Below are 16,686 nucleotides of genomic sequence, written 5' to 3' on the forward strand. Positions count from 1 at the left end.
TGAAAACGGTTTTGGAAGCCGAACATGGTTGAATATATATTTCATGCCAGTTTCAAATATATTTCTATGTTTTATTTTTATGGACAATAATAAGTATCTGTATCAATGTTTCACAATCGTATCATAATAAGATCATGGAAAATAAGTCCTTCGGATGGGACGTAAAGCCGTGGGTTTCGTGTAACTATACATTTAATGTGCATGATAAAGAACGTAAGCTCTGTCTTCACTATCAAACTAGTTTGACAAAAAAAAAGTGTGATGTGCCCAAATATGGTAGTGATATGCCCAGATATGGTAATGATATGACATGTCCATATATGGGCACATCAGATGTTTTTTGTCACAAAAAGTTTGATAGTGTAGACAGAGCTTTAAACTATACGAAGAGGGTATTGTCTGATGTGCACGATGGAAATTAGGCCTACAGGTCTTGAAGAACAGACGTGTACTGAAGAAATCACCTATTATATAAAAAAAGATATACAAAATGTAGGCCTATTCACGTAAAGAATAATATAATGTTAAATTTTGTCCGTAAATAAATAATAATGTAAAATTTAAGACAGCGAGTCACCGGACTGGTCAAGAAACCGGTCAAGAAACCGAAAAGACATCATTTATTTATATTACAGTGAATGATTGCGTTAAATAAAATATGATACATGTCCAAGATAAAGCCATTGGATTGTACATTGATAAGCCTGAATCCAATGACAAGGTAAGCTGTATAATACTAGGGCACGGCTTAATAGACGTTGCAATCCATTCATTTAATCCAAAGTCAATTTAAACATTAATAATTATAAATTTCACATGGCAAAATATACACACACTGTAAATAAACAATAAACCTTCCAGATGCTTGCTATTACTTTAATAAGTATTACGAAAAATAATACATTTTCAACAATATTTATCATATTATTTATTACTAATTATATTTATTTACATATTTAAATCTATATGCAGTACTGTAATCTTGGTTTTTCAGGTTTTCGGATATGTTATTTTGGGTTCAGAAAACTTTCTCAGTTCAAGGCAATCTAACCACTGGATGTTGAATTCCGGAGATCAAAGAGTTTATCTGTGGCTGTGACACAGTAAATTCCACACACCTTAACAGACTCGAATATAATGTGCATAGTACAGCACTGTTGGTGTTTAAAGTGTTGCAGCCAGACATAAAATCAAAGGGCTGTTACAAGTTCTTATGTTGGAAAGACGAGCTCTGTGTCCTGTTGTTAGATTGTCTTGCTCAGATGATGATATCGAACAATTTGAGATATAGTATAGTATTATTGTTGTATAAATGATGAAGGACATTTTCTTTATAATATAGTACCTTGTCTTGTTTTTTTTACCAGTTTTATCTTCAATAAACAATAAATAAATGCTTTCCATCAGCCTTTTGGTCCTGCCTTGTATTATCATGGCCGACCTCTCAAACAACTCGTCAAACCCCCTTACTTACAACAATCTAATATTTAATCTATTTAATAATAATAATAATATCCTGGATTTATATAGCGCCTAATGTAATGAAACCTCTAAGCGCTGAACATTATTACCCCAGTCATTTTTTTGGATCAAACACGTATGGAAACATACTTCCATAATGCAGCTAGCAATCAGCGCAAAGTTGTGTCTTGATCTAACCGGGTTAAAAAATTCCAAAATTACATTGTTGAAATCGTACAAGAGTATACATAAATTAAATATGTCTAAACAACCGACCTTACTACATATATTTAATAATTCAGTAATGTACATTAATTATAAATACGATAATTGCCTGTTAGTTATATTGAAAAGAAAAGTGTCTATAAATGCAAATTTACCCTTGAAAACTAATATTGCACTATAAGAATCACACACACTAACATTAAGTTTTGCCTGAAATATATAGTTTACATCTAATTTTCTTTCATTACTTACCAATACAATCTATACTTAAGAATATATCTTGTGTCTATACCATATTACAACATTGAAACTAAACACTAAAGCATTTTTATATTTGCCTCTGAAATGACATCAATTTCTATGGCATACCCACAATGCAGCAGAAAATATCATTCATGAGTTAAATATCTTTGTTTTCTTTTGTCTCTGTTAATTAAGTATATCATTTTTAAGTACTTACATTAAAATTACAAATTCTCATTTATATTTTTATAAGTTGTTCATAAAATGCCCACAATTTTAATATTGTATTAAAATTTTAAAAAATATATTAAAAATATGTGAAAATAAATTTAATTGACATTATATCCTATAGATATTATAGAAAATAATTGTTTATACTATCATAAATAAAAATATAGTACTTTTAAAATAGTCTATTATAGTAACTTTTGTTAGAGTTTATCAAATCTAGTTCTGATTGCCTCTACCAGACTAATAACAAGATCTGAATAAAATTTGTTTAAAATAAATTGTCTTTGAAACACAACCTTGTTATTTCATTATTTCAAGGTAAATTAATAGTCATCTATCTTGTCAATATGGCATCTTTAGTTTTCACCGCCAACCAGATTCAAGAGAAGTTTTTTATAGTCACCAGACGTATCACCCTGCAAAAAAAATCCAACTGTAACTTTTTAACTATATCTAAAAATATAAATACAGTCAACTCTCCCAGTACCGGACACCTTTGGGCTGAACAAATATGTCTGGTTTCCAGAAAAATCTGGAGAGTTTCCGGTTTTCAGAGTCCGGTATTGGGAAAGTTGACTGTAATACAGTCAAGCAAAGTTTTACAAAAATTCATCATCAGGTACTTATAAATTAGATATGTCTTTATGACCTGTTTTCAATTTGAACATAGGCTGTCATTTTTGAAATGCCAGATGGTTAGATTCAAGCTTGCTTAGGATCAATTACTGATTTTCTCCTTTTATAAATTATTATTTATTTCACTAGTAATATCAATATCACTGAGCAGCTCCTCTGTTTTCATAAACTTTTTGTTTTCAGGTCAATTAATAATAACTCACAGGTAATTTGTTTGGAGGTCAAATGTCAAATTTACATGTTTCTATAGAATTTGACACATAAAGCTGCTTGGTTACTTATGTTGTTGCGCTGCGTTCAAGTTGGAACCTAGCTTTAAATATATAGGGTTTAAGATTATATATCTGTTTATTGCAATGACAACAGTTAAGAACGAACCTTTCTACTTAATTATTTTATCATATTTTAGTAAAATATAATATATACTGCTATTAATAGCAAAAATAATGCACAAAGCAACAAACACATATATATATAGATATATATATATAATTACACATTTTTGCTTCGCATGTATATATTTTTCCCTAGCATAATATTTCCTACAATTCCCTCTCATTTATCGTTATCGTATGTCATTATTATCATCATAAAACAATTGTATAGCAACGAAATAATATATGCCATATTGAGACCATCAGTACAAAGAACACATTAGCCCACCTACACTACTCATGCAAAATAATCCATGTCGATATAGATTGACTAACTACAATGACCCTCATATTCAGGCAAACAAATCACAGTTTATGATAAGAGAACTTAAACAGAAGTAACGCCTGGGTGACATTCTCCCCCTTTTAACAACTATGATGACATTAAAACCACTTTTTGATATCTGTTTTTTACTAATAATGTTATATATTAACATACCCCCATTTAAAAATTCCTGGATCCACCCTATGATAATCATCTATATTATAAGTGAGAGATATTGTTCATTTATTTGTTTGTTTATTATACATATTTTTGTTACTGCCACGTAACCACACATATAGGTTATCAAAATGATTGCAATTGTACTGGGAAAGTTCTAAACTATATTTGAACATCATCCGACATCTAGGATCAAAATTAGGGGCCAAAAATGCCCACTTTTCTCCACTTTAGATGTCTGTACTGAGAAGGATTTATTTTTTCAAGATCACCTAAGTGTAGGATGTGATTGAAGAGGGGTGTAGATTGGTGAATATAGGGAGATACTGGCATCCAGGGGTTATGACACCTATCAAATTAATCGGAATTGTACAGAAGGTTTTGAAATACATTTAAATTGCTAATAATTGTATAAGTAGAAATGTCAGCTATACTTACAGCAATTGTTTTCCCAAGAGATTCCGAATAAGCCTTTTGATATTCACCCTTAATGTTCACCATATCAACCTCAGAACGTGATATCACAATCCTCATCAATTTATCATCATCTGTGCCGGCTCCCTAAACATATCAAATTATATTAATAACAAAAATATAACAAAATTATAATTTAAACATATCATTTAAACATATCAGCATTTAAACATATCAGCATTTAAACATATCAAATTATATTGAACAAAATGATCTAACTTTCTAATAAACAACAAAGATTTTACTCTTAAGCTCTGTTCTGTCTGTTATGTGACAAAAAAATGTGATGTGCCCATATATGGACATGATGATGTCATATCACTACCATAATTGGCCATACCACTACCATATTTGGGCACATCACACTTTTTTTGTCAAACTAGTTTGCTTTAGATTATTCTGAACACTATACACTATAAGTTTTGTTTTACAACTAACTAGTTTGATGCGCTTAATTTAAATAGCTGAAAAAATCCCCACAAAATCAATCGGGTATTTCAATTTACACATAGTTCCTAGCCAGTGGCGTAACAGCTATTAGAGCTCACTGGCTAAACCCAGGGGCCACAGAGCTTAAAATATGTTTAAAAAATACTGAAAACCTCTAAGGCCTCCAGCGTTGCAGGGCCACTTAAGGTTCCTGAACCAGAGGTCTTAGGCCTCTGTGTTATTCCACTAGCCTACAAAAAATGAACAGTATAAAAACCTTCATCGTCTTGTGCAGTTTGTCGCTGAAGTATTTGTGTTTGTTGCGGACACATCTCACTGAAAATACAAAAGAACACAAACCATCAATTTATTTTGTTTTATATTCTGGGAAATAAAAGGCATTGGAATAAACATGAAATGGAAACCCTTGAAAAAGTATATAAATAAATGACATTACAATAAAATTTAATGACAAAAAACAAGAAGATCGACGTTTCGGAACCATCATATAGTAAGCGTCTATTAATTCATAAATGACATTGTTAAATTAATTCTTTATGGTAATGAGCCTTAGACTAGGGTCACATTTATCAAACATTCTTAAGCTCTGTCTACACAATCAAACTTTATGTGACAAAAAAATGTGATGTGCCCATATATGGACATAATGATGTCATACCACTACCCTATTTTGGTATATCACTACCATATTTAGGCACATCACACTTTTTTTGTCAAACTAGTTTTATTGTGAGAGCTGGGGTCAAATTTTTCAAACATTAGACAAAAAATTATCTTAACTTTGATTTTTAAGTCTTAGTTTTCAAAATAACTGGTTTGATGAAAGCTTTTTATCACTTTACAAGCTTTATTGCAAGTGGTATTGCAAGAGACATACGGAAGCAGAGCCACATTTAATTGTACTTACCAATAGTAAGCATACTGTTTTTAAGATCTCCAGACATCTCTTTCTTAATAGCGACTTCAATATCGTTCTTGGAGATCTTAGAATATTCCTCAAATGTAGCACGTAGTTGAGCGTAACTGCGAGATGCCAGTATAACGTTGAAGCGAGATTCATCAGTTCCCCACTTATCTTCACCAGCTTTGAATAAATCCTAAACAAAAGACAGTGAGTGAGAATTTTGTTCATCAATTTGAGAAGCTTAGTGGTGCTTTCCTCTCCAGTAGCCACAAGAAATAAAGTGGTCCGGTTTTCACAAGAAAAGGGAACAATCTTTGGGTTGTCAAAGGCTTCTGTGAAAAAGTGGTCTTGTTTCCAATCCCAATTTCCTGGGTTCAAATCCTCTATGAGTCGCATTGTTTTCTAAAACCACACAAACTCAACTTCTCCAAATCAAGAGTTCAATTTTAATTTAATGTTTGCAGCCATGAGCTTTTTCACTTAAAATCGCAAAATAAAAAGAATTATAAATCTTACGTTGGCATCATTCTTGGCTTTGTCGGGGTCAACGACATCACCTTCAGGACGACTTCCTTGCAAGACTGACATCAAAATACGTCCAAAGTTGCCTGATGTATCATCTTCAACATCCTCTTCCAAATCTTTGTCATATTCTATAATAATCAAAATATGACTTAAGGTCTGTCTACACTATCAAACTAGTTTGAAAAAAAAGTGTCATGTGCCCAAATATGCTAGGGTATGACATCATCATGTCCATAAAGTCACATCAAGTTTGATAGTATAGACAGGGCTTTATAAACAAGATTGAATTGATGCATGCATGGCATAAATTACTGTATGCACTTAAATACTGTAGTACATAATGTATTACAGTATACAACAACATTTATTCAATATTCAATATTTTACAAAGTTTATGGGTTAAGATACACAGAAGCCAAAGTGGCTTGTCTTTGTAGTCCTAAGCATAAACATAAAACATATTATACGGACGCATTACATTAACAAAAAATGACATTTTGAGACAGAAAAAGAAAAAAAAAACACAAACACAACAAAGTGATATTAAGCTAAATGTTTACAACCCCAATTTTGCAGTAGCAATAGTAGCTAGCAATATGTTTCAAATATCATCTTTTTAATATTGTACTTTAGCATAGGGAGTGAGGTCATGTGATTTTGTTCTAGGGTAGACTGGAGTTTATTCCAGTATGTTGGTCCTTCAATAAAAATTGATCTTTTATTAATTTCTAGTCTACTGTGTGGAATATATATCTTATTTGCGTTTCTTAATGTCTTTAAGCGATCAGTTTTAGGGTTTAAATCAATCAAGTTGTTTATAGGGATGGGAAGTTCCTGGAGATGATATTTGAACATAAAGCATGCAATTTGAATTTTATTTATATCGTATATATTTAACATTTTTAAACTTTGTAATAGTGGTTTGGAGGCTGTTCTCATCGGTGAGTTTGTAATCATTCTAGCTATACGTTTTTGTAATTTATGTATTTTTTCTAAGTTTGTTTGATATTCATTTCCCCATATTATATTGCAGTAATAGAGGTGTGGTAAGCTAAACGCATTGTACAGATTTAAAAGAATATGTTTAGGAAAGACGTGTTTTACCTTGTAGATGATACCAATGGATTTAGCGATTTTATTTGAGATGCAGTTTATATGGGGTTTCCAACATAAATGTTCATTTATATGTATTCCGAGAAACATAACTGTGTGTTCTCTTTGTAATATTGATTTGTTAATTTGGATTTGGGAAGTAATTTCAGGGATCTTTTTTTGCCGAGGTCTAAAAATAATGTAGTTAGTCTTATCGATATTTAAAATAAGTTTGTTTGTCATAAACCATTTATTAATTTTTGAAAGTTCAATATTCAATGTGTCTATAAGATTGTTTATATTATTATCACTCATGAAAACAGTGGTATCATCCGCAAAGGAAATCACGTTTATTTTATCACTTACTCTAATAATATCGTTAACATAGATAAGAAATAACAAGGGTCCAAGGATGGACCCTTGCGGTACTCCACATTTAATATGTTGGAGTGATGATTTGGTTTGATTTATTTGTACAAATTGCAGTGGGTCTATTGCATATATTCATAGTGAAAGATATACTGTTTACACACACCTTCCTCATAAGCTTCTTTGATTGCCTCTATTGAGCTGTTTGTTCGAGTACAGAGAATCTCAATCAGTACATCTTCATCTGTACCAAGTCCCTGGAAAGAGAACAAAAAATAATCATAAAATCAAAACTCTATTGAGTGACTATAGAAACTCTTATTGAGTTACTGTAGAACATCCATTGAGTAACCATGTTATAAAATGTGTTACTTACTTTGATGGCTTTGTTGAGTTCATGCGCATCATACTTTTCAGGAGTCATCATCAAACCCGTCAACATTGTGAGCAACTTACCGCTAACCTCACTCTTAAATTCCTTCATCAAATCCTATAAATTAAATATCGGACAAAATCAGATTTTACAGGGCTTAGGTCTACATCTTTTCCATTTGAACAATACGTTGATTTATTAATACTACCGTATATCTTCTGGTATTATCTCACCCTCTAGAATACAATATTAGGCTGACTTTAGGGGGTGGGACTATACCCAGAGAAGCCCTGGTTCAGGAACAAAATGATTGGTAAGCATTTCTTGTAAAAACTTATCTTTACTGGCTGGAGAGGCCTGTGAAATCAGACATAAAGTAGGTGGGATTATACCCGAGGATATACGATATTATCAATAATTTTAAAACCCATCTTGAAACACACTGGAAAACCCACAACCTAAAGTTTGAGCCATATAACCAAGATGTTCAAAGACGGACTCACAAACCTTAACAGGTATATAGTCTAAAGGTCAAGGTAAAATTATTCTATCAAAGTAACTGACCTTGCCAAACATTTGTTTGAATTGTTTAGCAATCTTCTGACGTTGATCATTTGACCTTTGACTTATAATATCAATGATTGTCTTTTCATCAGTACCAAACCCTTTCATGGCCTTACGCAGCTTTTCAGCATCACCCTGGGGGTCAAAGTTCTTTACCGGAGTTACTATTCCTTTATCCTACAAAAAAGAATTGATGTTCTATTTAATAATAGTTTTGGTTAAATATTTACCTTAAACAGAATAAACAATTTTATATTTTACTCTCGTACTGTAATCATAATTATTAGCAACAAATTAATAGATAGTGTACCTTTGGCAACTTCTCTTTGCATGACCTCTGACCTTCTTTTAGTCTTCCATTTTCCTTCTCCTTCTTGTTTTTACTTTTATCTTTATTATCTTTCTTTCCTTTACCTTTACTGGTCATTTTGTCCAGCATCTCCTGACCCATGGATGAAGCAAACAATGATACTGTACTCTCATAACCACTTTTGACAGCTAGGTCATAGGGCGTGTCACCCTTAGCATTCTTGACCTTAGGGTTGGCATCATTCTCCAATAACATTTCAACAAGCTCTTGTCCATCTGGTCCAAGAAGAACAGCTTCATGCAGAGCAGTGTTACCCTTCCTGTATATAAAAAAAATGTACAGTTAAAACATCTATAAAAACAAGCCAAACCATTCAAAGAACATATACCTAGACAAAGACAGTTTTCAGGGTATAGTTCACTTGAATCTAAATTTCTGTCTACACTATCAAACATTATGTGACACAAACATGTGATGCCATATACTGTATGGACATGATGATGTTATATCACTACCATATTTAAGCATATCATTACCATGGGCACATCACACTTTTGTCAAACTAGTTTGATAGTGTAGACAGAGCTTTAAGCTATAAACACTTTGTTGAAATTGTTTATGTGGCTTTACCTGGCAGGTGCCTTGGTGTTGACCTCTGCTTCGACATCAACCAGGATAGCAACAGCATCTATATGGTTGTTCATTGTGGCTAGGATTAAGGCAGAGGTGCCATCTTTGTTTTCACAATTAGGGTCTGCTCCCTAAAAACACAAAATTAATCAATTCAATTTAAGTAAAATTGATGTTTCAATCTATATATTCAAGAACACATCGTAATATCAAATATAAGCACATGCTCAAATCTTAAGCACATACAGTACATCTAAAATATAATTTAAACACCCTAACGTTGTCATACAGGTATATAATGTGTACATACTAATGTTTTGTATCAATGTGCAAAGTCTAAAGCTTTGTTTACACTATCAAATTGGTTTGACAAAAAAAGTATGATGTGCCCAAATATGGTAATGATAGGCTCACATATGGTAATGATATGACATCATCATGTCCATATGGGCACATCACATTTGTTTTGTCTCATAAAGTTTGATTGTGTAGACAACTTCAAGGCTTAAGAAAAATATCAAGAGAGTCTACTATGGTAAAATATACTAAGCGGGGGAAAAAAATACAGGAAACTTACTTCGTCTACTAAATCCTGAACAACCTCTTCATCACCATCTCCGTTAGGTCCGACCTCTTTAATCAGTTTACGATCTTCTGGGGTCAGTTTGTCATTATTTTGTGATGACAATAACTTTTTCTTCCCAGTTTTCTTGGTTCTTTTTACCTGTTTGTATGGTGAATCTGCAGAAAACAAATTAAATTTATTAAATTTAAGTCAGGTTTTATTTTGAGAGAGACTATCACTCTAAAATATTTTGCAATCGTTAATTAAATTAACTTATAGAAAATAATGTATTTATTAAATGTTCTGTTGAATAAAAAACAAACATTACCTTCTTCTTGTTGAGCCAGTTGTTTAGCAAGTATTGCACCTAGAAATAAAAATTAAAACAATATGTGGTAATGATTTTAATATTTTCACTAGGTTTTTGTAGGTTAGGAGTATGTAAATTGAATTATTTTTATTATATTGTTAATGTTTTCTACTGAACCAGTTTGAAAAACAATGCTTTAGCACTGAAAATGTCATTCAGTATAAAGACAGAATAAATAAATAAATAAATATATTCTGAAGAAAAGAAATGGTATTTTGTAATAAATATATAAAATACTGTAAGTAAAAAACCAAATTCCATACTTTTTCTAACTTGTGATGCCCGAGTGGCTTTTACATTGTTGTCACCTCCTCTGGATTCAAAGCTTAAGACCAGAGTTACATCAACGCCATCATCATCAATCTCCAATGATGTGATCTGAAATGCAGGCGAAAATATTAAACGGATGTTCACTTGATGGTAACATTATGTCTAACATCTTACAGAGGTTGAGTGTTAAGAAACTTTCAGAAAGTTAAGCCTACTAAAGCTCTGTCTATCAACTTTATGTAACAAAAAATGTGATGTGCCCATATGTGAACATGATTATGTCATATCACTACCATATTTGGGCATATCACTAACATATTTGGGCACATCACACTTTCTTTATCAAACTAGTTTGATAGTCAACTTTGCATATCTCAACAGCTACATTGTTCAAGAGGAGTACAGAGGCATACAATTTTTTTTTCAAATTTGTATTGAAACCTCTAATATTGATTAAACCCATTATTAATCATCATGTTACTAACGAGAACAAGTGGTTATGATGACAAGACAAGTTCTAACCTTTCCCATTCTCGGCTTCCCAACTTCAGCCCTAAATTCCGAGCTTTTCTGAGTGTACGCTTCTAGATGAGCACATATATGAGCAATCTGTTTTTTCCAGTAACCTTTCCCTGGGCTTATGTCAATCAAGTTAGGCATCATCTTAGTCTGACTTGGACTATCTTGTACCATTCTATCAACATTGTCACGTTGTTGTTTCATCACCTGCTCTTGAGTTGGATAGAACAGACCTACAGTCTGCGTACCGGTCGACTGATTTAGAACGGCAGGTAGCGGCAGTGAAAGAGGGCGCCATCCATTTACATCCAATGACTGGAAGTATATCAGAAGCATTTCAATTCATATTATTGTTGTCATGTAATTTAATGTACTGTACTGACTACAATAGGCCAATTAACTACTGTACTTTCTTCAAAAGCAGTTACCAACCGTCTCGCATTGTGCGGGACGGTCCTGCATTTCAAACTGATTTTTAATAAAAGACGCATTTTTAACAAACACATGCATGACCACATATTTGTTACGCATTTAGCATAAAGTATATGCATGATCATTTGTTATCACTATTTGAGAGGAAAATGCATTCAAATTAAATAAAACAGTTATGCGAGTATAAGTTAATAAACACCACCCATAACAAATAATTTGTGTCTGAACTCCCCCCCAACCCCGTACAAAAATGGTGTAGTCTGTCATGCATTTCAAATCTCTCGGGTTGGTAACTATGTCAAAAGCAGTTTGTTATGGTTTTACCACATAATGAGTTAAATACACTTACGTTGACTTGGACTGGAGGCTGTACCATTTGATGCTGAGGTTGCTGGCTGGCACGAGGACTAACATGAGGCTCATGCATATGGTAACTATTAAGAAAATATAAACAGTTTATTTAATAAATATAATAAATAGTTTGTTGGAAAATGCACATTTTTAAGCTCTGTCTACACTATCAAACCTTATGTGACAAAAAAATGTGATGTGCCCATGATGATGTCATATCACTATCATATTTGGGCATATCACTACTATATTTTGGCATATCACTACTATATTTCGGCACATCACACTTTTTTTGTCAAACTAGTTTGATAGTGTAGACAGCTTAAGCAAAAATTCACAAATAAGTATACTTACTGGAACATATAATCTGTACCAGCGCCTCTGGTCTGCATAGGTGGTACGGGACTCGTACCTCCCCATGCTTGGTATGGCATCATAGGGGCCTGTGTACCCATCATGGGGCCTTGTGTACCCATCATAGGGTTGTGCGAACCCATCATAGGCTAAAAACAAAATTCAAATTAGTTATTACAAATTTGCACAATCTTCTCAATACATATTATTGATACAAACATATGTTTAAACACTATTTAAATGACATTAATAATAAAATAGAATTTTGATATAAGACAAACGCAATATAAATACTTACATATGTTTTTGCAACTGGATATTTGTTTGTAGATCTTGACAAATCAATAACACCGTCAATACTTTCATTCAATCTCTGTAAAAACCAAAAGTAAAGCTCTGTCTACACTATCAAATATGTGATGTGCCCATAAATGGACATGATGATGTCATATTACTACCATATTTGGTTATAGCACTACCATATTTGCAGATGTTTGATGTGCCAGCCAAACCATGGGCTTGCAAAACAAGGAAGACCAGCACTCACATACATTGATGTACTAGAGATGGATACTGGTATGCAGAGAGATGAACTGTTACAATGGCAGATAGGAAGTTATGGAGTAATCTAGTCATATAAGTTGGGGTATGTCCCGGACTAAGTAATGCAGAGAGATGAACTGGCTGTCACAATGGCAGATAGGAAGATATGGAGTAATCTAGTCATATAAGTTTGGGTATATGTCCCAGACTAAGTAATGCAGAGAGATGAACTGGCTGTCACAATGGCAGATAGGAAGATATGGAGTAATCTAGTCATATAAGTTTGGGTATGTCCCAGACTAAGTAATGCAGAGAGATGAACTGGCTGTCACAATGGCAGATAGGAAGATATGGAGTAATCTAGTCATATAAGTTTGGGTATGTCCCAGACTAAGTAATGCAGAGAGATGAACTGGCTGTCACAATGGCAGATAGGAAGATATGGAGTAATCTAGTCATATAAGTTTGTCCCGGACTAAGTAAGTAACAGATGCTAAGTGATGTATTAACGCACCTTTGATTGGTTTCTGTGACTTCTCCTTGAGTCCATGATAAAACTCTGATCATCATCCTCGTTGTTGTACTCCGTATCAGGAGATACATACTCCACCATGAATGTCTTGCTAACGACATCACTTTCTCTTAGACCATTGCTGTAAATACACATTAAATAACATTTGTAAATACTGTGTAGTTTTCGTATCTGTCTGTCTTATTGAGTCAAATATAAATATAATCCTGCCTTAACTTGTGTTAAGCAAGGAAATCTAACAACAGGATGCTAAGCTCCTGAAATCAAAGGGTTTATCTGTGGCTGCGACACGATCAGTTCCACACACCTTAACAGACACCGCTCGCCGCAGAGAATATGTACATAGTACAGCACTGTTGGTATATGTCGCAGCCAGACATAAGATCAAAGGATTGTTACGAGTTCCTATCTTGGCAAGGCAAGCTCAGTGTCCTGTTGTTAGATAGCCTTTGGGTTAAGTAAGAAGCTGAACACTGTTTATAAATATTAACTGAAATTTATATTGTATCTTAACCTTCTAACTTTAAATATTTTTACATTTTAATATTTGTATGTGTACTTTACATGTGTACAGTAGCATCTTTTAAACATTTATGTAATAAGGCTTTATTGTTTTACATTTTGCTCTGTTCATGTTTTTTTTCAGGTAGTTGGTTGCATTTATTTGATTTTGACATATTTTTATTTTATTTTATTTTATTACCATCTTTACTGAGGGTAGCCTATCCAGTTCCTAATAGAACTGATCATTCAGGGCCCATGATAAAACATACATACAGTACAACACATAAAATATTAAATATTCAAATGACATAAAATATATATAATAGGCCTATAAATTTACAATGATTATATAAAATTCATATAGAAGTTAAAATCGTTGACAGATAAAATATATATACATAGTACAAACAATATTAACTGGAAATAAATTCTTTAAGTTCACGTTTAAAGGAAATAATATTTTCAGATTGTCAAATGATTTTAGGAATCATATAAATCAGCATTGGCTACCAGTATGATATGAGGCTGCATAGATCCTAAAAGAATTGGGTATAAAAAATAAACTATCCTGCCAACCTTGACACTGCAATGCTTTTAATGACTCGTTTTCCTTTGTTTAGCAGGAATGGTCCCTTGTAGCGAATTGTTGATTTGTCAGATTTGTTGAAAGGAGCTGGTTTATTTCCATTTGTGGTGAAGTATACAATAGATCCGGATGTATCTGTAAAAAGCAACAGTAAAATTGTTTAAAATAATCTAAAACTAAATTAACTTTACGACTAGTGACCTCTGTATACATCTGACGTCTCACTATCTTAATATTAATACTAATTAAGACATGGATTCACTAAAGCTACACTATCAAACAAGTGACAAAAAAGCATGAATGTGCGATACACAGGGTACAGCAGCAAAAGAAGCTGTAATGAAGTCATAAGACCGGATGTAATGTCACATACATATCAATAACCTCGCTACCAAATACGGTACCATCTTCGAGACGCGATATGGCTGCATCCGGTTTGAAATTTAGCTTTGAGGACGTGTCCCTGTAGTATATTCATGCCAAATCCCAGCTCAATACTACAACGAATAAGGGAGGAGTAGTACTTTATAAATCACACTTTTACTCAATTAGTGTCCAGATGGAAGAAGAAGAGAAGATGAGAGAGTACTACCCCCTACCCCGAGTAAAAAGTGTGATGTGCCCAAATATGGTAGTGATGACATCATCATGTCCATATATGGGCACATCACATTTTTTTGTCACATAAAGTTTGATAGTGTAGACAAAACTTTATTTTTAAATATTTAATTTTTTACCAGATTTTATTTCAATCAAAGTGTTGGTGTCAATTTGGTTCCCACTTTGTCCTGAATGAGGAATACGCAGGGGAACGATTGTTGGCACAGAAACTCCTCCTGCAGACGGCATCTTTCTTTTTTCAAATATAATTTAAGTCCTAAATAAAAGAAAAATTGTAACCAATAAATTACATAATTTTCTGGAGCCTCATTGCTAAATATTATTATTTAATAAATGTTAATAATTTTTTTTTCGTCTTTTCACACAACATTCCTTCAGGCAATTTATATTTTCAACATTTAGTCATAATCATAACATACGAATTAAATTTAATTAGCGGCCTGTGTCTCCGTTTATCTAAACAAGCATGCTTACTCGTCAACAGCAGCTATGCTGTACTGGCGGTGGCTAGCCAGGTCTATCAACTGCACTGACTGAGCGGCTTAGCATCTTAGCAGGTTGAGCGTACTCAACTAACTAATCATGGATAGTGAATAAGTCCGCGCCTACCTCAATCAATAAACATGACTTAAATATAATAATTAAGGTAAAATTAAATACTTACAGCCGTCTAGTTTTCACACTTAAAGTTAACAAACACACCTAGCTAGGCCTAGCCGTTCACTTTGGTTCGTACTCAAATAAAATTCCACTAAATAATCTAACACACTTCGTGAAAGAGGACAGAGTTACCATAGTGATAAAAAACACCAATATAAATACATTGGAATAATACATTCAAATCATAGGGGTGTATATTATCTACTATATTAATATATTCCGATTCCGAATTAAGCAAAAGTATAATGAAGCAAAATGTGACATACAATACAAATATGCCAATCGGTTTAATTGAATAATACACTACTTTACTTTACTTTAGGAAATTTTTTAAAAAGATAATTGTCTTGACTATACCTCCTACATGCATAGTGTGTGCCATTTATCATTAGTTCATACATGGCTTATCCAGATCGATCGTATACGATATCTGCTAATGATACTATTAGACGCGCGGCAGTCCAAATGATGAAACAACAACACTGAACATGTGTACAATAAAATAGATATATTGGGACAGAATTTAAAAACAAGCTTCTAGGATACATTAATGTTTATAATATAATGCTAAAACCAAGTAATATAATACAAAACGTCTAATTCATTACAATGGTACAAAATATAATAATTAAAAATTATATAATAATACTATATTTCGAATACTTCAGACAGCTGAGGCCTGCCATAGATAAGTCTGAAAATTGGTTTCATTTCTATTAATATATTGTACCATGGAGTTTACTCCATGATTGTCATGGAGTAAATATATTTACTCCATGATTGTACTTGTGAATATGTTGAACTTTTTATATAGGAAACTCTCTAGTTCCTTCGTTTAAATGGAGAGCTAATAACCTAATAAATATTATAATTTACAAATATGGTTTTGAACATTTTTAGAGTTTTTTACATTGTTTTCACATCCGGATAAAACAACCTGTTTTCCACGTGAGGGATCATTTAAAATAAGTTTATAAATATCATTTTTTCCATTCAACATTCATAAATCAATTAGA

General features: G+C 32.7%; 1 protein-coding gene across 1 annotated transcript; it reads right to left on the bottom strand.

Moving 5' to 3' along the window:
- Positions 1-862: 862 nt before the first annotated feature.
- Positions 863-15,762, bottom strand: LOC140040978 (uncharacterized). Its single transcript, XM_072087291.1, has 21 exons — positions 15,675-15,762; positions 15,127-15,266; positions 14,380-14,524; positions 13,282-13,420; positions 12,523-12,597; positions 12,225-12,373; positions 11,869-11,953; positions 11,091-11,402; positions 10,562-10,676; positions 10,257-10,295; positions 9,941-10,104; positions 9,364-9,494; positions 8,734-9,052; positions 8,424-8,600; positions 7,863-7,976; positions 7,653-7,743; positions 6,017-6,153; positions 5,504-5,693; positions 4,853-4,911; positions 4,111-4,233; positions 863-2,576 (listed from the first exon to the last, which is right to left on the bottom strand). Exons 2-21 carry the CDS (start codon positions 15,236-15,238, stop codon positions 2,517-2,519), a joined length of 2,736 nt encoding a protein of 911 aa, XP_071943392.1. The 5' UTR covers positions 15,239-15,266; positions 15,675-15,762; the 3' UTR covers positions 863-2,516.
- Positions 15,763-16,686: the final 924 nt, after the last annotated feature.

The sequence above is a fragment of the Antedon mediterranea genome, chromosome 2 (genome assembly GCF_964355755.1).
Source record: "Antedon mediterranea chromosome 2, ecAntMedi1.1, whole genome shotgun sequence".
Taxonomy (NCBI): domain Eukaryota; kingdom Metazoa; phylum Echinodermata; class Crinoidea; order Comatulida; family Antedonidae; genus Antedon; species Antedon mediterranea.